Raw genomic sequence first — 24,932 nt, 5'->3', positions numbered from 1 at the left:
AATACAAGAATGTTTAATACATATAGTTAATATTGTTAACAACTTAAAGGTATTTAAAGATAATACAAGCATGTTTAACACATATAGTTAATATTGTTAACAAGTTAAAGGTGTTTAAAGATAATACAAGCATGTTTAACACATAGTTAATATTGTTAATAAATTAAAGGTGTTTAATGATAATACAATAATGTTTAATACATATAGTTAATATTGTTAACAACTTAAAGGTGTTTAAAGATAATACAAGCATGTTTAACACATATAGTTAATATTGTTAACAAGTTAAAGCTGATTAATGATAATACAAGCATGTTTAACACATATAGTTAATATTGTTAACAAGTTAAAGGTGTTTAAAGATAATACAAGCATGTTTAACACATATAGTTAATATTGTTAATAAGTTAAAGGTGTTTAAAGATAATACAAGCATGTTTAACACATATAGATTCCTTTCTTTCATGAAGACAAGAATATAAGTTGGTGTATTACCTGATTCTGATGACTTGCATTGATTGGAATCAGACAGTGGTGATGATAACGTCCGCATTTTCGAATGGAGGAGAAAAATAGTCCTCCTTTCTGTCCAATACCACATGAAAGTGGTTGGTTTTTGGCATCTTATTTGTCCAGCTTCCGTACTCCTTTGTATACACTTTACAAGAAATACATTGTCGGCAAACTCCGTAGCTTGCTAGCTTGTGCACGCCAGCTTTCTGAGACTCTTATTTTGGTAGCGCAGGCAGGATGAAGCAGAGCTTTTATTGTGCAACTGTGCAGTCGGTCTTTGGAGTTTTGACGACAGGTACGGCGCCAGAGTCTGTTGAAATAAAGTGTTTCTCGCCTTCCTGTCGGTAATTTTAATGAGCTGGCAGCAGCCAGCGTCATCTCAGAAGACCCTCGGGTGCCGTGAATGTCAATCAAGTGACCAAAGTGACGTCATAGTGAAGATTTATGATCCCTCATTTTTAGGACTATTTTTTTAATGCCTGGCTGGTGATCGACTGACACACCCTCCGAGATCGACCGGTAGCTCGCGATCGACGTATTGAGCACCCCTGTATTAGACAGTGTGCATGGACACTGGGACTTCACATGTCGGTGTGAACATACAAAAAATACAAACTATTTGAAAAATCAGACTAATTTAGTGCATGGAAACGTAGTCAACGACTTCATCGGCATGGAAAGTTCGCCTTAACCCGTAAACGGACGCTTGGTGAATATCTACTGTGATCACCACAACATAATAGAAAAGTAAACAAATAATGTACTATCATACATATTGGACACAAGGAAGACTTCATTTATGACTCAATTCTGACAGAAAACAAACCAAAAATAAGTGTTTTAGAATAAGAAAAACTTGAATAAAAACATTTGATTTTAAATCTGAGGTGTCAAGTGGCAACGGATTACTGTATTAAATATTGGAAGGAGAGCTGGTAAACTTTGCGCTCTGGTCCGAGTCTCCTGTCGTCAAGATCTTGAGGGGAAGAATTATTGCAACTCTGAACAGAAATAAACATTGTGACACATACCTGCCAACTTTTGAAATCAGAAAAACCTAGTAGCCAGGGTCCAGGGGCCACAGGCCCCGGTAGGTCCAGGACAAAGTCCTGGTGGGGGGTTCAGGCTTCGCCCCCCGACGCAAAATGATTATTAGCATTCAGACAGGTTAAAATGTTGCTAAAACCATCACTTTTCTATCAGTCACAGTGACTTTTCAAAACAAAAATATTACAGCAAAAATCATATGGGTTGATTGACATGTTTATTCTGTAAGCTAACTTCAATAGTTTGAAATTATTTTGACAGTTAATGCCAGTTATCCTGTCAACCTTTCACAAGACTTCAATTTGTTCATTGAAAGTATAAACACTTTTTACAGTAAACAAATGGTAAAACAGTACTAAACAATTCCATTAAAATAAAAATTGGTGTCATTATTAACTTTCTGTCCAAGCTTGTATAATCTACTGCCTTGTTCAATTGTAAAAAATATTCTGTGCCTAAAATTCACATTTCTATCACAATTATCATACTGTAAACATGGTAAGCCAACTTCATTAAAATTAATAGTCCTGTCAATAGCATGGAATTACAATTCAAATGTAGTTTTTTTGTAAGCCTTTCAAAAGAATTCAAAATATGAAAAAATGAATGAAAATTAATTTGAGCCATCAGACACTTGAAAAGTGGCACATCACATCTCTAATGTAATCATTTGAACTTTTCAACAGAAATAGCACTGCAAAAATATTAAGGACATACTTCTGTATTTTGGTAGTTATGCTGTCAACATTTAACAAGATTTCTTCAACTTGGACTTGAAAGCATAAATAGTATAAACACTTTTAACAGTATAACAGTACTAAACAATTCCAATAGATAACATTGGTGTCATTACCTTTTTGTTTGCTCAATTATTGCCTCCGTAAATAAAACTTCGGCATTTATCACATCCAAAGAATCTGTTTGGGCGACGAAAAACGTTGAAAGTTTTCCACTTGTATCGCTAGCAACGGCATTAGACTTGTGTTTTTTTGTCCCAACGTGGTCTTTTACATCGCTAATTCCTCCGTGTCCGATCGAAAAATCTTGTCTGCACAAGGTGCAATTCGCGTAGTTTTCACCCTTTTTTGGAACGGATAATTATTCCCGGATAGGCTTTTGAATATTCTTCACGGAATGACTGCAGTTTTCTTTTCGGTTTAAGACTCGTTTGCCATTTTTCTCCGGCTGATTCCATGACCGTTCGCTCGTTTGGAAACAATGGCAACTGGTGCCTCGTGCTTGGCAGCGGTGCTATAAATAGCCTCGCGCATGGCATTCGGAATGGCTCGATAGGAAGTTACGGGAAGCAGTGTCGATTGTCATTGTTGTTACGCGATTTCGTGAATAAAACTTTAAAAAAAAATTTAAAAAATGTAATTAATGAAAAACCGTATTTTTTATCACTGCAACCGTAACCTGGAATAGGTTGATGAAAACCGTACTAATTACGGGAAAACCGGAGTAGTTGGCAGGTATGGTGACATCGCAGTAGCTTGTGGAATCCATGCCACAATGAAAGCTAATTGCAGGTAAAGTCCGTCCAAACAAATATTACAGTGTATGACTTTTTCTTGGCCAGGCAGTGAATTTAGTCATATTCATATTTTTTTTTAGCTGCAGTTTCCGTGAAAGACCGCATTAGTTGTTTTTCATTACGCTCTTTTGTTTCAATGGTAAACAATGTTCCGCTGCTTCTTCCCATGCGCTCCTATTTTTGTTGCCTCCATTTTCCTTTCTTCTCCTTCTTGAACTTTTCATATCAGTGTGCTGGATGCTATCTTGCTTCTGACACCTAACAAGGAGCTAGTCCTCCAACACACACACATCAACTCATCATGTGACCTTACAGTGCAGCTAATGTTAGTGATGGTAATATAGAAGAGTCACTCTCATAATAAACTCCTGACACTTGATAGGTGTGTCGTAAGGACCGTTTTTGCCACACAGTCTGTTTTTTTTATTGGCTCCAAGCATAATGTAAAATAAAATGCATTTATTATATTTTAGATACAGCATATTATTGGATATTGTTTGACTTTGCTGTGTCACCTATAACACAAATACTTGTGGGTGTTTTGTTCAGATAGCTTAGCATATATCGACCTACATTTGATTGCTTTTAGCAACTTTAATGCATTTATAGTTGTTCTGTTTACCACACTCGCTTGACAAACTGTATTTTGCACTTGTAAATCTGCAGTGCACTCGTGACTTGTCAGGTTTGTGAGGCGTTGTAAAGTCGGTGACACATTTTTAGTTGCTGGCCGAGCATTACGTTTTGCATATTTTTTAACCAGGGGCAGAGGTGGGTAGTAACGCGCTACATTTACTCCGTTACATCTACTTGAGTAACTTTTGGGATAAATTGTACTTCTAAGAGTAGTTTTAATGCAACATACTTTTACTTTTACTTGAGTATATTTATAGAGAAGAAACGCTACTTTTACTCCGCTACTTTTATCTACATTCAGCTCGCTACTCGCTACTAATTTTTATCGATCTGTTAATGCACGCTTTGTTTGTTTTGGTCTGTCAGACAGACCTTCATAGTGCCTGCGTTTCAACAAATACAGTCACTGGTGACGTTCACGCCGTTCCACCAATCAGATGCAGTCACTGGTGACGTTGGACCAATCAAACAGAGCCAGGCGGTCACATGACCTGACTTAATTAAACAAGTTGAAAAACTTATTGGGGTGTTACCATTTAGTGGTCAGGAATATGTACTGTACTGTGCAATCTACTAATAAAAGTTCCAATCAATCAATCAAAAGTGCGAAGGAAAAAAGACCCTTTTTTATTTCAACCGTACATCCCGTCAAAAGCCTAAAGACTGACTGCACAGTTCCTGTCTTCACAATAAAAGTGCCGCTCCATTGCGCCTGCGCTTTCAAAATAAGAGTCTCCGAAAGCCAGCGCAAACAAGCTAGCAAGCTACGGAGTTTGCCGCCAATGTATTTCTTGTAAAGTGTATAAAAAGGAATATGGAAGCTGGACAAACAAGAAGCCAAAAACCAACCACTTTCATGTGGTATTAGACAGAAAGGAGGAACTTTTTTTCTCCTCCATTTGAAAACGTGGACGTTATCATCACTACTGTCTGATTACAATCAATGCAAGTCATCAGAATCAGGTAATACACCAACTTATATTCTTGTTTTCATGAAAGAAAGGAATCTATATGTGTTAAACATGCATGTATATTCATTAAAACACCTTTAACATGCAAACAAAAACGGCAAAATAAATAAATATAAATTATATACTGTATATATCAATGTATGTATATATATGTGTATATATATATATATATATATATACATATATATATATATATATATATATATATATATATATATATATATATATGTATGTGTGTGTATATATATATATATATATATATATATATATATATATATATATATATGTATATGTATATGTCTTAATAAGGTTATCCAAAAAATAGTGCTCGATACCGTAGTAGAGCGCAATATATGTATGTGTGGGGGAAAAAAATCACAAGACTATTTCATCTCTAGAGGCCTGTTTCATCAGGAGATAAATCTCCTGATGATTGAGGGAACCCCCCCTCATGAAACAGGCCTGTAGAGATGAAATAGTCTTGTGATTTTTTTCCCCCACACATACATATATATATATATATATATATATATATATATATATATATATATATATATATATATATATACACACACATATGTATGTATGTGTGTATATGTTACTCATCAGTTACTCAGTACTTGAGTAGTTTTTTCACAACATACTTTTTACTTTTACTCAAGTAAATATTTGGGTGACTACTCCTTACTTTTACTTGAGTAATAAATCTCTAAAGTAACAGTACTCTTACTTGAGTACAATTTCTGGCTACTCTACCCACCTCTGAAAAGGGGTCATATTATGATTATTTTTTTCGACATTCAAAAGATGCAAGCCACTTCAGAAAACACTTGTGTCTCCATGTACCCTCATAATGACCAACATAATACAGTTGCATAGTAGGCCTAAATATTCATTAAGAACAAGGCAGAGGTTTTATTGAACAAGTACCGTGTTTTCCGCACTATAAGGCGCACCTAAAAACCTCAAATTTTGTCAAAAGCTGACAGTGCGCCCTATAATCCGGTGCGCCTTATATATGGACCCATATTGAGCCTCCAACAGGTAAAAGTTTCAATCAATCAATCAATCGCAACTACGGTAAGCCGCCGACTTCATTTTCCCCCGTAGTAGAAGAAGAAGCGCGTGGTGCATGCTGGGATATATGACTGCGCGAGGCGTGCCGTTTCATTTCCATTTGTGTGTTTATGTAAAGACCCCAAAATGGCTCTTATTAAGAGACACGCTTACGAGGCAGAGTTTAAACTAAAGACGATCAGTCACGCAGTAGAACACGAGAATACACTGACTCCATTAATGACGACTTCCATGAGACAGACATGTTGGATGTCGTATTCGCCCAACTGTTTAATTCGGACACTGAAGAAGAAGAATTCGAGGGATTTGTGGATGAGGAATAACTTCATAAATTGAGCTTTACATGTTTATTTAGTGTGTTGTGTTGTGTGACATTAACGTTGAGTTATTGATATATTGTTATTGCTCTGCACTATTTGGAGTGTTACTATATTGTGATTGCACTAACGTTTGATTTACCCTAACAGTATCAGACTGTTTTTGACCTGTTTATTGAATCAGGGAAAAGTTCCCCTCCACTATGTGATAGAAATGTTGCACTACATGTTATACCTTGCTGTTGTTAAAAGGTAAACAAAACACCACGTCACCGACTTTACCTCGGGGAAAATAACAAAACAGCTGTTTATTCATTTTGGGAGTGAACAGAGTTGTCAGAACGCTGGTTTGTATTCTATTAATAAAGTTTGACTGACCTATCTGACTATTCTGTTGACATTCCCTTTAGCGCAGCTCCATCTAACACAGGGGTCGACAACCTTTACCAGTCAAAGAGCCATTTTGACCAGTTTCACAAATTAAAGATAACAATGGGAGCCACAAAAAAATTTTGAAATTTAAAATGAAATAACACTTCATAAAAAGTATTTTTTTTGCTTTGTGCTATATATAATGATGTGTGAGGGAGCAGGGTTGGGGTGGGGGCAGGGTTTGGTGGTAGCAGGAGTGTATAATGTAGCCCGGAAGAGTCAGGGCTGCATGGGATTCTGGGTATTTGTTCTGTTGTGTTTATGTTGTGTTAAGGTGCAGATATTCTCCCGAAATGTGTTTGTCATTCTTGTTTGGTATTGGTTCAAAGTGTGGCGCATTATTAGTAAGAGTGTTAAAGTTGTTTTATATGGTCACCGTCAGTGTAACCTGTGTGGCTGTTGACCAAGTATGCCTTGCTGTCACGTACGTGTGCAAGCAGAAGATGCATACTGCATAACATTTTAACCTGTCTGAATGCTAATAATCATTTTGCGTCGGGGGGTTAAGGAACCCCCCACCAGGACTTTGTCCTGGACCTACCGGGGCCTGCGGCCCCTGGACCCTGGCTACTAGGTTTTTCTGATTTGAAAAGTTGGCAGGTATGCGTTTCCAATCGGTCCGCGGACCGGTACCGGGCCGCATCCCAGTGGTTGGGGACCACTGCTTTAAATCAAATATTTGACTGAACTTCTTGGAACCTGGGATATAGAAATCCTAATAATTGTGTCTTACTTTGCAGGGGAGGTGTTTGACTACCTGGTGTCTCATGGCAGGATGAAGGAGAAAGAAGCTCGGGCCAAGTTCAGACAAGTCAGTTTACCACACACGCATACAAAAATAGTAAAGAATGACAAAGGAAAAAACACATGTATTTATTATGAATGAGTTGCAGAAGCTCATATGTGTGCCAGCAAAGAGTTAATGTGACTTATAATTTAGCGCCGCATAGTGACGCAAAAAACACCACAGACATTTCCACTGCGGTGCCAACATAATAAAACAAACACTGGGTGTGAAATTCACATGTCAATTCAGTTCAGTAGTGTCATGCATGAAGCACAAGTGATGTTCTTTCCACAGATTGTGTCAGCGGTGCACTACTGCCACCAGAAGCACATTGTTCACAGAGACTTGAAGGTGAGCTTGTTGAATATCAGCAATACATCCAAAATGAAAGGTAGCAAGTTAACACTGGTTCCTTTAGGCGGAGAATTTGCTACTCGATGCCAACTCCAACATCAAAATCGCCGACTTCGGCTTCAGCAACGAGTTCACAGCCGGCAGCAAGCTGGACACCTTCTGTGGCTCTCCGCCTTACGCCGCCCCAGAACTCTTTCAAGGGAAGAAGTACGACGGTCCTGAGGTGGACATCTGGAGCTTGGGCGTCATCCTCTACACGCTGGTCAGCGGCTCCCTGCCCTTTGACGGACAAAACTTGAAGGTGGGCAGTGTGCACTCTCTCTGATTGTCGAGCTGCAACTTTTTTTATCCAAACAGTTTTCAGTAGTTACAGGGTTTCCACGGGCCATTAATAAGCATTACAAGGGGTGGGAGGGGGGCGTGGTTGAGGGCGTGGCTAAAAGGGGAGGAGTATATTTACAGCTAGAATTCACCAAGTCAAGTATTTCATATATATATATATATATATATATATATGTATATATATATATATATATATATGTATATGTATATATATATATATATATATGTATATATATATGTATATATATATATATATATGTATGTATATATATATATATATATGTATATATATATATATATATATATATATATGTATATATATATATATGTATGTATATATATATATATATATACATATATATATATATGTATATACATATATATACATATATATATATATGTATATACATATATATATATATATATATATATATATATATATATATATATATATATATATATATATATATATATATATATATATATATATATATATATATATATATATATATATTGTAGCTGAGATAGGCTCCAGCGCCCCCCGCGACCCCAAAGGGAATAAGCGGTAGAAAATGGATGGATGGATATATATGTATATATATGTATATATATATATATATATATATATATAAAAAATAAATACTTGAATTTCAGTGTTCATTTATTTACACATATACACACACATAACACTCATCTACTCATTGTTGAGTTAAGGGTTGAATTGTCCATCCTTGTTCTATTCTCTGTCACTATTTTTCTAACCATGCTGAACACCCTCTCTGATGATGCATTGCTGTGTGGCACGCACAAAAGTGCTTTCATCAAATGCACTAGATGGCAGTATTGTCCTGTTTAAGAGTGTCACAACATTGCTGTTTACGGCAGACCCTTGAAACATTGTTTTTACCTTAAAAAATCATTTTTTACCTTGAAAATCATTTTTAACCTTGAAAAAAAAATTTTACCTTGAAAAATTTTTTTTCCTAGAAAATTATTTTTTACCTTGAAAATCATTTTTAACCTTGAAAAAAAAAATTTACCTTGAAAAATTTTTTTTACCATGAAAATCATTTTTTACCATGAAAATCATTTTTTACCTTGAAAATCATTTTTTACTTTGAAAAAAAAAATTTACCATGAAAATTTTTTTTTACCTTGAAAATCATTTTTTACCTTGAAAATCATTTTTTTTACCTTGAAAATAATTTTTTACCTTGAAAATCATTTTTCACCTTGAAAATTTTTTTTTACCTACAAAATTTTTTTTTACCTTGAAAATCATTTTTAACCTTGAAACAAAAAATTTACCTTGAAAATTTTTTTTTACCTTGAAAATCATTTTTTTTACCTTGAAAATCATTTTTTACATTGAAAAAAAAATGTTACCTTGAAAATCATTTTTTTTACCTTGAAAAAAATTTTTACCTAGAAAATAATTTTTTACATTGAAAAAAAATGTTTACCTTGAAAACATTTTTTTACCTTGAAAATCATTTTTTACCTTGAAAATCATTTTTTACATTGAAAAAAAAATTTTACCTTGAAAACATTTTTTTACCTTGAAAATCATTTTTTACCTTGAAAACAAATTTTTACTTTAAAAAATTTTTTTTACCCATAAAATTTTTTTTACCTTGAAAAATGTTTTTTACCTAGAAAATCATTTTTTTACCTTGAAAATCATTTTTTACATTGAAAAAATTTTTTTACCATGAAAAAAATTTTTTACCTTGAAAATCATTTTTTACCTTGAAAATTTTTTTTTACCTTAAAACATTTTTTTTTCCCATAAAATTTTTTTTACCTTGAAAATAATTTTTTACTTTGAAAATCATTTTTAACCTTGAAAAAAAAAATTTACCTTGAAAATTTTTTTTTACCTTGAAAATCATTTTTTACCTTGAAAATTTTTTTTTACCTTGAACATTTGAAAATAATTTTTTTACCTTGAAAATCATTTTTTACCTTGAAAATCATTTTTTAAATTGAAAAAAATTTTTTACCTTGAAAATCATTTTTTTACCTTTAAAATCATTTTTTACCTTGAAAATCATTTTTTACCTTGGAAATCATTTTTTACCTTGAAAAAAAATTTTTACCTTGAAAAATTGTTTTTACCCATAACATTTTTTTTTACCTTGAAACATTTTTTTTACCGAACTGCTTTACGGTATACAAAAACGTGACTGCTCTTGTGTGTTGTTGCCGCGCTGGGAGGACGTTAATGAAACTGCCTAACAATAAACCCACATAAGAAACCAAGAACTCGCCCTCCATCATTCTACAGTTATAACGTGATTGGGCAGGTATACTGGTTATATTATGGGTTAGCGGACTCAGGTCCTCATGGACCTGAGTCCGCCTGAATTTTGGGAGAAAATTTGTCCCGGGAGGTTTTCGGGAGAGGCGCTGAATTTCGGGAGTCTCCCGAAAAATCCGGTAGGGTTGGCAAGTATGATTATAACAATCTGCAGTAGGACATGGGCATTAAATTTGTTTTTGTCATTTACATTTACCGATACCTGCAGAAACCCTGTATTAGTTGTGGCTTTTAATCAAATTAGTGTCTCTTTCCTTCAGGAGCTGCGAGAGCGAGTTCTGAGAGGGAAATACCGCGTGCCCTTCTACATGTCGACAGACTGTGAGGGAATCCTGCGTCGCTTCCTGGTCCTCAACCCAACCAAGCGCTGCTCGCTGCAGGTAAGCAGGAAGTGTAACAGGAACATCAAATGGTGCAAATAAGGCTTGTTGTTGTGTTCATCCGTCATTGTCTTTACCAGCAAATCATGAAGGACAAGTGGTTGAACGTGACCTACGACGGAGAGGAGCTGAAGCCTCACACAGAGCCCGAGGAAGACTTCAATGATACCACTCGCATCGGTGAGTGTAAGGACCCTCCGAATGAGCCAAACACTGATAAGAGTATGATGGTCCTGTTCCAGATGTGATGGTGGGGATGGGCTTCACCAGAGATGAGATCAGAGATTCTCTGGTCAGTCACAAGTACAATGAAGTGACGGCCACGTATCTGCTACTGGCGCGCAAGACGGAGGGGAAGGTATCAACATCTTTATACGCTCTTTTTGTGTGTGTGTGCGTCTAATTCTTCTGGTTCTGATTTGACCAAGCTCCCAAACTAACTCCCATCACTCCGTTTATGGTCTCAGGCTGAAAACACTGTGACCCGGTCCGTCAGCAATCTCAGTCTAGCCCGAGTCCGGCCCGGTGCCCTCGCCAACGGGACCAGCAAACACTCCACTTCCTCCTCCGGCGCAACGTCCTCCTCCTCCGCGGCCCACAAGCCACAGCGCAGCGTCTCCACCTACCAGCGCCAGAGACGACACTCTGACTTCTGTGAGTCCTCGTTCGGTTGAGCACATGGTGGCCACTGCGTCTGCTTACACGCTCAATCTCCCGTCTCGTAGGTGGTCCGGCTGCTCCGGGCTCCACACACCCCAAGCGCAGTCCCAGCGGCGTGGGAGAAGGGGCGGCGCTCAGAGAGGAGAGGTTGTCGGTCCGCAAGCCCAGCAACAACACCGTTAGCTCTCGGAGCATCCCGGCCCCCTCCAGTCCCATGGTCAGCTCTGCTCACAATCCAAATAAATCGGAGATACCAGACCGACGCAAGGAGGCCAACTCCACCACGGTAAATGTGGAAAACTTTTCTCATGTGACTAATCCAGTGGAACAGGGGATTCTGTGATGCATCCACAGAAGAGTTATTTTAGCCTAGAGGTGTCAAACTTTTTCCACTGAGGGCCGAACACTGAAAAATTAAAGCATGCAGGGGCCATTTTAGTATTTATTTTATTTCAAAAACATATAGTATATATCAGGGGTGCTCATTACGTCGATCGTGATCTACCGGTCGATCTCGGAGGGTGTGTCAGTCGATCACCAGCCAGGCATTAAAAAAATAGTCCTAAAAATGAGCGATCATAAATCTTCACTATGACGTCACTTTCGTCACTTGATTGACATTCACGGCACCTGAGGGTCTTCCCCCATTTGAGAACCACTGTTCTAAGCAATTACAGTTTTAAAGTAAAAAAAAAAGTGCCTCCATGGCAGCTTTGTGTTATTAGCAGAGGTGGGTAGAGTAGCCAGAAATTGTACTCAAGTAAGAGTACTGTTACTTTAGAGATTTATTACTCAAGTAAAAGTAAGGAGTAGTCACCCAAATATTTACTTGAGTAAAAGTATGTTGTGAAAAAACTACTCAAGTACTGAGTAACTGATGAGTAACATACACACTCATATATATATATATATATATATATATATATATATATATATATATATATATATATACATACATATATATATATACAGTATATAATTTATATTTATTTATTTTGCTGTTTTTGTTTACATGTTAAAGGTGTTTTAATGAATATACATGCATGTTTAACATATAGATTCCTTTCTTTCATGAAGACAAGAATATAAGTTGGTGTATTACCTGATTCTGATGACTTGCATTGATTGTAATCAGACAGTAGTGATGATAACGTCCACGTTTTCAAATGGAGGAGAAGAAAAGTTCCTCCTTTCTGTCTAATACCACATGAAAGTGGTGGGTTTTTGGCATCTTATTTGTCCAGCTTCCATATTCGTTTTTATACACTTTACAAGAAATATATTGGCGGCAAACTCCGTAGCTTGCTAGCTTGTTTGCGCTGGCTTTTAGAGACTCTTATTTTGAAAGCGCGACGGAGCGGCACTTTTATTGTGAAGACAGGAACGTCCTCATGTGCGGTCAGTCTTTAGGCTTTTGACGGGATGTACGGTTGAAATAAAAAAAGTATCTTTTTTCCTTCACACTTTTGATTGATTGATTTGAACTTGTATTAGTAGATTGCACAGTGAAGTACATATTCCGTACAATTGACCACTAAATGGTAACACCCCAATAAGTTGTTACACTTGTTTAAGTCAGGTCATGTGACCGCCTGGCTCTGTTTGATTGGTCCAACGTCACCAGTGACTTCATCTGATTGGTGGAACGAAGTGAAACGTCACCAATAAGGCAGGCACTTTGAAGGTCTGTCTGACAGACCAAAACAAACAAAGCGTGCATTAACAGATCGATAAAAATTAGTAGCGAGTAGCGAGCTGAATGTAGATAAAAGTAGCAGAGTAAAAGTAGCGTTCCTTCTCTATAAATATACTTAAGTAAAAGTAAAAGTATGTTGCATTAAAGCTACTCTTAGAAGTACAATTTATCCCAAAAGTTACTTAAGTAGATGTAACGGAGTAAATGTAGCGCGTTACTACCCACCTCTGGTTATTAGTGACAATAATGCCACATTGTTGTTTACATTACACATGTTTGCTCTTTTATTCCACTTTTTTATGTTTTTTTTCTAAAGATTATTTTGAAAATGTGTTGTTGGGCATTAATAAAATTAGCCGCAGGCCTCCGGGCTCCACTTTGATTTAGCCATATGTTGCGATTAGCACGTGACAGAGCGAGCTTAACCTGAGATCAGCTCTTTAATGTATTTAAACGATCATGAGTCCTTACATTCCATTTACGTCATCGAAGGAGGGTGATGCTGTCTCCAACTGCTTGATGTGAAACCTTCAATGATTTCTTTTCCCCCCCCCCGCAGAATAACGTCTCTGCTAGTGCCATGACTCGAAGGAATACATACGTGTGCACGGACCGCTCCGGCACTGACAGGCACTCGCTGCTGCAAAATGGCAAAGAAAACAGGTTGGTGTCTTAAGTCATGGGATTTAAGTATTGAAGTCAAAACATTGTCAACACTAATTCACTGCAGTTCCCATCATAGTTAGGTTGCATCTCTGGATATGTGCCAGCTCATATTGCTTTTTAAACCCCTTTCATTTTTGGAGTAATCTCATTGTTGCTTTGAATACAATGTCCAAACTAGCAGGAAGATACATTTAAGCCTACTGTGGGAGTCACCATATTTCCAGTACATCCCTTGTGGATCCTCGTGCTCACTAGTGGACTTCAAGCTTTGTGAATCTTATACTTGAGATGTTTACAGTCTCTTTAGGAGAGCCTAAAAAGCTCTGTGTGCATGAACGTGTTTGGACAGCCAATATGTGCTGAGTTGTTGTTTTGACAGATGGTCTGTTTCTCCGTCTAAGTGTGTCAGACTCATCACCTCGCTGCAATACGTCCATGTCTTTCACTTTCAGTCCTCACTACAATATCATTGAGACTTATAGGAGAAGTATTATTTTCTTACCTGTTGGTGCCTGTTTTTGTGTATTTGGGATCTGTATAACTCCCGAAAATGTGAAATCAAGGCGGAGATATTTATATTTATAAAACAATCTTGCCTTTCTTCATACTTCTTGCAAACTAGCGGTTTGGAATTTGACCAGTTTGTGACATTTTTTTCCCATGTGTGACATCGGCAGATATCTCCATACATGGTAGAAATGTAGCCAAAGAGCTTTACGCAAGTTTGCCACTGTAGTTATCAATAAGCTCCTTTTTCCTATCCTTTTGTTGTGGGGAAAAAATGTTGTACCTTGAAAATCATTTTTTACCTTGAAAAAAAAATTTTACCTTGAAAATTTTTTTTACCTTGAAAATCATTTTTTACCTTGAAAATCATGTTTTAACTTAAAACATTTATTTTTATTTTTTATATATATTTTTTTATTTTTGTAAAAAATAAAAAAAAATAAAAAAATTTAAATTTTTAAAATTAAAATTATTTTTTTTTTTAAATATTTTTAAATTTTTAAAATATTTTTAACTTTTTTTTTAACTTTTTTTTAACTTTTTTAACTTTTTTTTAACTTTTTTTTAACTTTTTTTTAACTGTTTAAAAAAAAATTTACCCTAACCCTAACCCTAACCTTAATCCTAACCCTAACCCTAAACCCTAACCCTACAAAAAATGTTAATTGTTAAAATTGTTTAAAAAAATTAAAAACATTTAAAATTGTTTTTGTTTGTATTTTTTTGTACCTTGAAAATCATTTTTTACCTTGAAAATTTTTTTTTACCTTGAAAAAAAAATTTTACCTTGAAAAATTTTTTTACCTTGAAAATCATTTTTTACCTTGAAAATCATGTTTTAACTTAAAACATTTATTTTTATTTTTTATATATATATATTTTTTTATTTTTGTAAAAAATAAAAAAAAATAAAAAATTTTAAATTTTTAAAATTAAAATTAATTTTTTTTTTAAATATTTTTAAATTTTTAAAATATTTTTAACTTTTTTTTTAACTTTTTTTTAACTTTTTTAACTTTTTTTTAAACTTTTTTTTAACTTTTTTTTAACTTTTTTTTAACTTTTTTTTAACTTTTTAAAAAAAATTTTACCCTAACCCTAACCCTAACCTTAATCCTAACCCTAACCCTAAACCCTAACCCTACAAAAAATGTTAATTGTTAAAATTGTTTAAAAAAATTAAAAACATTTAAAATTGTTTTTGTTTGTATTTTTTTGTACCTTGAAAATCATTTTTTACCTTGAAAAATTTTTTTTACCTTGAAAAAAAAATTTTACCTTGAAAAATTTTTTGTACCTTGAAAATCATTTTTTACCTTGAAAAAAAATGTTTACCTTGAAAAAAAAATTTTACCTTGAAAATTTTTTTGTACCTTGAAAAAAATTTTTTACCTTGAAAAAAAATTTTTACCTTGAAAATGTTTTTGTACCTTGAAAATCATTTTTTACCTTGAAAAAAATTTTTTACCTTGAAAAAAAAATTTTACCTTGAAAATTTTTTTGTACCTAGAAAATCATTTTTTACCTTGAAAAAAAATTTTACCTTGAAAAAAAATTTTAACCTTGAAAATTTTTTTGTACCTTGTAAATAATTTTTTACCTTGAAAAAAAAATTTTACCTTGAAAAAAAAATTTTACCTTGAAAATTTTTTTGTACCTTGAAAATCATTTTTTACCTTGAAAAAAAAAATTACCTTGAAAAAAAATTTTTACCTTGAAAATTTTTTTGTACCTTGAAAATAATTTTTTACCTTGAAAAAATTTTTTTACCTTGAAAGTTTTTTTTTACTTTGAAAATAATTTTTTACCTTGAAAATCATGTTTTAACTTAAAACATTTTTATTTTATTTTTTTAAAGTTTTTTTTAAATTTTTTTTAAATTTTGTAAATTTTTTTTTTTTTTAAATAAAAAAAAAAAAAAAATTTAAATTTTTTTTTTAAATTTAAAAAAAAATAAATAAATTTAAAAAAAAAAAGTTTTTTAAATTTGTAATTTTTTTTAAATTTTTTAAATTTTTTTAACTTTTTTTTAACTTTTTTAACTTTTTAAACTTTTTTTTTACTTTTTAAATTTTTTTTTACCCTAACCCTGCTGTTGCCATTTTTAATACAAATTAGCGAACAGTGCTAAATTATAACTGTCAGTGGGCTCGCTATGGACGCACTAATAGCTACAGCACGGATGACGAGGAGAAGACACAGTCGAAGTGGAGGCACGTAAATAAAACTGCCCACAAAATCCTGAAGAGACGGTCAGAAAGCAACATAAGATCTGTCTGGAAAACATATCCTATGAAAAATGTTGACCAAAGAACCACCATTACATGTTATGTAGACCACAAAGAAGTATTTTAAATATAGAAAGAAAATATAACATGACTCCTTTAAAACCAAAGACCAATAAGTTTCCTTTTATTTGGCCTTCCATGTTTCGTTGCCCTTTTTTTTGGGTGTTTTTGATGCTTGATTTGTCATCACCATCGCTGTAACTTTTGATGACAATAAACAATAGATTAGCCTGTTGCTGCGCCTAATGTGTAATCTAACATTTATTGCTGTGCCATTGGTCTGGACTCTTCAGTATTTTGCTCTGTGGTCTGCACTTTCCTGCAGCGCTCTGCTTTCTCACTGCCCTCTATCTTCTCCATTTGCTAGCATGTCTCCTTCCCGTAGACTCCAGCCTCGGCCTAAATGATCATTTTTATTCCTGTAGGAAGGAGCTGCATTGATGCCAGTTCATAGTTTTTTTTTTATTATTCAAAACACATACTGTATGTTCAGTTCTGGGGGAAAAAACAGTGCTGTTAAACAATTATATATTTTTTAAATCAGATTAATCACACTTTTGCATTTTGATTCATCGCAGTTAATTACTTGCGTGCATCATTTAAATATATTTAAAAAAAAGACCCCAATATTTTGACACAAATCTATTTTTTTTCACATTATATTAAAGTTTTACTTGAATGAACTCATTTGTGCAAAACTTTATAAACCGTTGTATCTAATGTACCTTCGGGGTTTATTTTGAAGGGAAATTTGCCAGCTAGCACACCAGTCAGAGTCTCTTCACTCATCTTTGCACTGACGCATACGTTGACCTCAGGTGTGGGCGCATCAATCTAAATATCGATAAACATTATACAAAAGTGGATATTGGTATCGGATCGATACTCTCATATTGTTGCAGTTTCTTGTCTGTATGTCCAGCAAATTATTTGATTTTCCTCACAGTTTCTGCAAGCACACCATCTTTCATATTTATCTATACAGTAATCTATTTATTTATATCTGCACCTTATTGCTCTTCTATCCTGCACTACAACATTTTGTTCTTATCTCTACTGGAAAGTTCAAATTTAAATGACAATAAAAAGGAAGTCTAAGTCTATCTTTTGTGGTCTGTCAGTGCAAACAGAGCATCTCTCTCTCGTTCTCTCTCTCTCTCTCTTTCTCTTTCGCATTTGCATTTCGAATAGATTGGTTTTTTAGGCGCTTTCTGACCGCAACTTCAGGATGCTCCATTTTGTTGGAGGTCATACGTACTGACTCCACTTCGACTACGTCTTTTCCCCGCCCACTTTTTTGTAGTTTTTTTGCGCTTCCATATCGAGTCTATTGACAGATACAAGTACGAAACTATACGCTACTTTGTATTAGAATTGGCAACAGCGGAGGATGCATGTGCATGTACGAGCCAGTCTGCCCCACAACAAGAGGCTAGACAGAAGGAAGGAGCTTATTGACTACAGCGCGGACTACAATGGCGGAAGCGCGCAAGGCACTCTAGGTATATTTATACCATATATGGAGAATCGGTTGACGGTTTCCCCAATTGTGACGTCACCAACAGCTTGTTTGGTGAAAGTATGAAGCAGTGACGTGCAGTCACTAGAGGCCCCGCCTCACCTGCCATCATAAAAAGAAAAAAAATGTAAAAAGGAAAAAAATTAATTAAATTGTTATATGTATCCAGTGATTATACTATAAAGTTATTTTCCATTTAACTTCACCAGTTTTAGATTATTTTTATTCAAAATCGCTGAATTTTCCCATTTGCCGTTCAAATACTGAGAAGAGACGGTGCGGTGAACAGCAGCCAGTTGAGGCACGTCACTCAGTGCCTCAACATGGATTCCGGACTGCTGTGCAGTGAGACTGTATTGCTATATGAACTATATTATACATTTCCATAGTTTAGTTAGCTGAGGTATATAATGTACAGTGTATTTTGTCAACAACTGTATGTGTGTAACGTATTTCTTGTGCTGAGCGATCATAAAACGGCTGCAAAAGACGCACTGGCTGAGGCTCCAGTAGCCCCGCCTCCTGCACCCCCGCCGTAGAATTGTTATATCAACTAAAGCCCACACTTAAACTTTCCACGTGCAAGATTGAATCTATTTAAAAAAGTTATTTCATAAGAAGCCAAAAAGTGCAAAAACAATAATGCTCGTGTTGGAGGAGTTGTGAATGACTGCAGGGCCACAACATTAGGTACACCTGCAGACTGCAGGTGTATCTAATTCACAACTCCTCCAACACGAACATTATTGTTTTTGCACTTTTTGGCTTCTTATTAAATAACTTTTGTAACCTATTTTCATGGGCTTTCCTCTTTGTGATGTTAAGTTCCTGTTATGCGCTGTTATACAGTATATGCCTCGAGCTCTTATTTTGAAGGCGCTAAGAGCGGAAGTGATGTCACGTTGCGGAGGTTTTTGAAAGAAGGTAAATAAAGTGGTCCTCGTGTAAACTGGAGCCTCCGTGTTTGTTATTTTGTAGTTTCATACAGTATAGGCCACATTTATGAACCCTCGGTTACACTTTTTTAAATAGATTCAATCTTGCACGTGGAAAGTTGAAGTGAGGGCTTTAGTTGCGGCGCATGGACTTCATTTGTAAGTAAAGGTAAGACCATAATAAAGTTTTTTTTATTAAATGTGCTTTTTTGTGTGCTACAGTTTGTATGTGTAAAGTTAAAGTTAAGTTAAAGTACCAATGATTGTCACACACACACTAGGTGTAATGAAATTTGTCGTCTGTATTTGATCCATCCATTGATCACCCCCTGGGAGGTGAGGGGAGCAGTGGGCAGCAGCGGCGCCGCGCCCGGGAATCATTTTTGGTGATTTAACCCCCAATTCCAAGCCTTGATGCTGAGTGCCAAGCAGGGAAGAATGCTGGTATGAGCTTTTAAACATAACCCGTTAACTGCTGCCAATCAAATGGTGAATAAGATACACTTTAGGGTTCATATGTTTGTAAATGTGACTGTGATGAAGTCAGTGCCTCACCAGCCATCAACCTCACCGCACGTCACTGGTATGAAGGAAGGCAAGATTATTTTATAAATATCTCAAACATTTTTGGGACTTAAGCAGATCCCAAATAGACAACAGCAGGTACCAATAGGTAAGAAAAGTTGGTTTTGCATAATGGAGCATTGTAGTCAAAATAAATTGTGCGTTTAATCTGCCTTTATACATAATACATTTTATAATTGTCTGTGATTAATCGCATTAAACCAAAGCTTTAACTAACAGCCCTAAAAAAAAAAAACACATCCATTATACAATCTGAGTATATGAAAGTGAAAATATGTTGTTTTGATGCTGCTTTTCATTCAGTATTGATGTTTTACACACCTTTTCCGTTCAGACACAAGAACTTTATTAGAGGTGCTGTATGAAAAGCAAGGTGGAGGTAGGAAGCGAGGAACAACACAAAAAAGGTGGGAGGCAACGTGATGAACTAGCGACTGGCACGGTGCCCGCATCAAACCTCCGCTTGCCTGGGAGGCTTTGTCAATGTGATGCCATGCCCGAGTGATGCTTGATGGGGCGAACACGTGCAGGGGAACACGCACAGTTTAATAGTTGTTGTTTTGAGCTGCTATGTGTTTGGTCTGAGTTGAAAGCGTGGGGAATGTTTGCCACATAGAATGGAGTCCGAGTCAAGTAGCAGTCAATTGCTGTCTGCACCTTAGCTCTTCGTGTTCCCTCCCCTCTCACCATCCTAATGGTGCGCTCTCCTGCGAGCTGCAGGTACTTCACGCTATTTTAGCACCTCTGTGTGAGCGTCTAGTGCAGTGGTTCTCAAACTTTTTTTGTCATCCCCCACTTTGGACAAGGGGGAGTTTTCAAGCCCCACCTGCCCCCATCGCCCCAACAGAGCGCTAATGCCCAGTTTTAACATTTTCAAATTTATTGAACATCAAGTTGTATACATTCAAACTCAATAACATAAAATAACATTACGTTCAATAATAAATAAAATAATTGTGCAGCTGTGGTATAACTTGCATCAAGTTCAATAATAAATAAAATAACTTCCATCAAGTTCAATAATAAATAAAACAAAAGTGTTATAACTTGCATCAAGTTCAATAATAAATCAAAAAAAGTGTTATAACTTGCATCAAGTTCAATAATAAATCAGAAAAAGTGTTATAACTTGCATCACGTTCAATAATAAATCAAATAACTTGCATCAAGTTCAATAATAAATCAAAAAAAGTGTTATAACTTGCATCACGTTCAATAATAAATCAAAAAAAGTGTTATAACTTGCATCAAGTTCAATAATAAATCAAATAAAAGTGTTATAACTTGCATCAAGTTCAATAATAAATAAAAAAAAGTGTTATAACTTGCATCAAGTTCAATAATAAATCAAAAAAGTGTTATAACTTGCATCAAGTTCAATAATAAATAAAAAAAAGTGTTATAACTTGCATCACGTTCAATAATAAATCAAAAAAAGTGTTATAACTTGCATCACGTTCAATAATAAATCAAAAAAAGTGTTATAACTTGCATCAAGTTCAATAATAAATCAAATAAAAGTGTTATAACTTGCATCAAGTTCAATAATAAATAAAAAAAAGTGTTATAACTTGCATCAAGTTCAATAATAAATCAAAAAAGTGTTATAACTTGCATCAAGTTCAATAATAAATAAAAAAAAGTGTTATAACTTGCATCACGTTCAATAATAAATCAAAAAAAGGGTTATAACTTGCATCAAGTTCAATAATAAATCAAATAAAAGTGTTATAACTTGCATCAAGTTCAATAATAAATCAAAAAAAGTGTTATAACTTGCATCAAGTTCAATAATAAATCAAAAAAGTGTTATAACTTGCATCACGTTCAATAATAAATCAAATAACTTGCATCAAGTTCAATAATAAATCAAAAAGTGTTAACTTGCATCACGTACAATAACAAATCAAAAAAAGTGTTATAACTTGCATCAAGTTCAATAATAAATCAAATAACTTGCATCAAGTTCAATAATAAATCAAAAAAAGTGTTATAACTTGCATCAAGTTCAATAATAAATAAAACAACAGTGTTATAACTTGCATCAAATTCAATAATAAATCAAAAAAAGTGTTATAACTTGCATCAAGTTCAATAATAAATAAAACAAAAGTGTTATAACTTGCATCAAGTTCAATAATAAAAAAAAAGTGTTATAACTTGCATCAAGTTCACTAATAAATCAAATAAAAGTGTTATAACTTGCATCAAGTTCAATAATAAATCAAATAACTTGCATCAAGTTTAATAATAAATCAAAAAAAGTGTTATAACTTGCATCACGTTCAATAATAAATAAAAAAAAGTGTTATAACTTGCATCAAGTTCAATAATAAATCAAAAAAGTGTTATAACTTGCATCAAGTTCAATAATAAATAAAACAAAAGTGTTATAACTTGCATCACGTTCAATAATAAATAAAAAAAAGTGTTATAACTTGCATCACGTTCAATAATAAATCAAATAACTTGCATCAAGTTCAATAATAAATCAAAAAGTGTTATAACTTGCATCACGTACAATAATAAATCAAAAAAAGTGTTATAACTTGCATCAAGTTCAATAATAAATCAAATAACTTGCATCAAGTTCAATAATAAATCAAAAAAAGTGTTATAACTTGCATCAAGTTCAATAATAAATAAAACAAAAGTGTTATAACTTGCATCAAATTCAATAATAAATCAAAAAAAGTGTTATAACTTGCATCAAGTTCAATAATAAATAAAACAAAAGTGTTATAACTTGCATCAAGTTCAATAATAAAAAAAAAAGTGTTATAACTTGCATCAAGTTCAATAATAAATCAAATAAAAGTGTTATAACTTGCATCAAGTTCAATAATAAATCAAATAACTTGCATCAAGTTTAATAATAAATCAAAAAAAAGTGTTATAACTTGCATCAAGTTCAATAATAAATCAAATAACTTGCATCAAGTTCAATAATAAATACAATGAAAGTGCCACTTTGCAATGTTTGCAAAAAAAAAAAGGAGGAGCTATGCATTTGGCAAGACAGGGCAAGTGACAGCACTTTCCCCCAGGAGAGCCACCTTGCTTCACTGTGAAACAGCACGGCTGTATGATCAGCTCCCTTTTCCTCACACAGTGCAGAGAACAGTCGCGCTTTCAGTGGTCGTGTTTTGATCAAATTTACCGTGCTCACAACATCTGTTAAAACCTCATTGAGTTCGGGGCTGAGCTGCCTTGACGCGAGTGCTTCCCGGTGAATGACACAGTGTGTGCCCGTCACATTTTTGTTTCTCTGCAGGCGCTGGCTCTGGCTCGACGACCTTTGAGGTGCGAGTCACAAATGTATATATTTGTGTAATTGTGATCCACACATTAGCCTGCTACCCATCCGCGCGAAAGTTTGTTCCGCTTAGCCCCGCCCCCATTAGTTACTGTTGCTATGTCTGTCAAACTTTCGCTCGTACCGAGAAATATAAAGCCTACAGTAAAAATAAGTACCGGTAATTTCCATTTATTTATATAGCGGATTTCACAGACAGAATCACAAAGTGATTTACAGTGTGTATAGAAAATGAAAGCATAGTAAAAAAAAAAATCTAGAATATAATAATTAAAAAAAAATAATTTAAAGTGAAATTTCCTCCCGTTCCTCGCGCCCCACCTGTCATGTCTCTATTCCCCACCAGTGGGGCGCGCCCCACACTTTGAGAAACGCTGGTCTAGTGTGTGTGTGTGTGTGTGTGTGTGTGTGTGCGCGCGTGTTATCTAGAGCGTAATGAAAAGCAGCCGCAGGCCAGCATGGGGTTAGTGTTTAGGTGTGTGTGCCCGGTGAGGAAATCGTTTATTCAGTTTTTCACTGATGAATTGTGACTTCCTCTTGTTTCCCCCTCTAGTGCCCTCTCCCACCGCCTGCCCCCGGCCTCCCCCTCCACCCACAGCATCGCCGGCGCGTCGGGCGTGTCCTCTACGCCCGCCTCGCGTCTCTCCAGGGGCTCCACGGCGAGGAGCACTTTCCACGGCGGGCAGATCAGGGACCGCCGGCCGACCTCGCACGCCGCACCGGCGTCCCCCACGCCGTCTCACGACGCCAGCCCCCTGCCCCACGCCAGGACACCCCGCGCCACAAGCAACCTGCTGAGCAAGATCACCTCCAAGCTGACGCGCAGGTAAGCGGAGAGGCCGCGAGAGGAGGGAAAAAGACGATACGGACCAATGCGTTCTTATACATCTGTTGTGTGATTATTCCAATTCATATTTGATGCTAAAATGTGGCGCAAGCAGAACCTGAGGCCCTTTCTTCCAAAGATCATTTTGCTCATGTACTAACATTTGTTCTTTTCCAAAGAAGCTTTACAAGTTGTCCACCTCAGTGTCAAGTAGGGATGTCCCGATCCAGGTTTTTGCACTTCCGATCCGATACCGATATTGTTTTTGCACTTCCGATCCGATACCGATACTGACCGATACTGGCCTAAAGTTATTTAGCCTACTTAGTTGTCAGAATCATGTTGAAAAGGGTTTTAGTACTCTTGATAACAACTAGCCAGCTGAATTAGGGGAGTTTGAATAATACACAATGGTTGGTAACAAGAAACTGACCTGTTTATTCAAGGATAAACACAAAATAGACAAAATTATACATGACAAACAGAAATGGCATCATTGAACTAGGGCTGGGCGATATGGCCTTTTTTTAATATTGCCATATTTTAAGGCCATATTGCGATACACCATATATATCTCCATATTTTGCCTTAGCCTTGAATGAACACTTGATGCATATAATCAGAGCAGTATGATGATTCTATGTGTTTTGATTGACTGATTGAGACTTTTATTAGTAGGTTGCACAGTGAAGTACATATTCCGTACAATTGACCACTAAATGGTAACACCCGAGTAAGTTTTTCAACTTGTTTAAGACGGGGTCCACTTAATGATACAGATATATACTATCAGATATATTCTATCATCATAATACAGTCATCACACAAGATAATCACATTGAATTATTTACATTATTTATAATCCAGGGTGTGGAGGGGGGCGCCTGATGTAAGTGTCAAAAAGACAGCCAAAAGAGTTTGATATGAGAATAAATCTAAAGTTAAAATATAGGGTAGAAATGCACCCATTTGCAGGAAATGTAGTCTTGATTTTCAAAATGTTCTTTCAAGGCTTGCATGTCTACATTAAAACATTCTTCTTCATACTGCATTAATATATGCTTCTTCTAAACTTTCATGCAGAGAAGGAAATCACAACTAAAAAAATCACTAATTTTTCATACGGTGTTGATCTGGAAATTTTTGCCTCGGCATTTTGATGGTGTGGACGTGTGGCACCGAACGGAGATAAGCGCCTCGACAGACGTCACAATATTTGAACAA

The 24,932-nt window shown here is 35.3% G+C and overlaps 1 protein-coding gene across 4 annotated transcripts in view; it reads left to right on the top strand.

The window, feature by feature from the left end:
* The window catches only part of LOC133614326 (MAP/microtubule affinity-regulating kinase 4-like), a 127,732-nt gene that overhangs the window by 74,510 nt on the left and 28,290 nt on the right, over window positions 1-24,932 (top strand). For all 4 annotated transcript variants that reach the window (XM_061972182.1, XM_061972186.1, XM_061972185.1 and 1 more), the window contains exons 6-15: window positions 7,268-7,338; window positions 7,609-7,665; window positions 7,733-7,969; window positions 10,591-10,710; window positions 10,791-10,890; window positions 10,953-11,068; window positions 11,178-11,364; window positions 11,436-11,656; window positions 13,626-13,729; window positions 23,436-23,708. In XM_061972182.1, coding sequence (XP_061828166.1) covers window positions 7,268-7,338; window positions 7,609-7,665; window positions 7,733-7,969; window positions 10,591-10,710; window positions 10,791-10,890; window positions 10,953-11,068; window positions 11,178-11,364; window positions 11,436-11,656; window positions 13,626-13,729; window positions 23,436-23,708 — 1,486 coding nt within the window. The remainder of the gene's footprint in view (window positions 1-7,267; window positions 7,339-7,608; window positions 7,666-7,732; window positions 7,970-10,590; window positions 10,711-10,790; window positions 10,891-10,952; window positions 11,069-11,177; window positions 11,365-11,435; window positions 11,657-13,625; window positions 13,730-23,435; window positions 23,709-24,932) is intronic.

This window comes from Nerophis lumbriciformis, linkage group LG17 (assembly GCF_033978685.3).
Source record: "Nerophis lumbriciformis linkage group LG17, RoL_Nlum_v2.1, whole genome shotgun sequence".
NCBI classification, from domain to species: domain Eukaryota; kingdom Metazoa; phylum Chordata; class Actinopteri; order Syngnathiformes; family Syngnathidae; genus Nerophis; species Nerophis lumbriciformis.
This window is presented reverse-complemented; position numbering and strand designations above follow the sequence as displayed.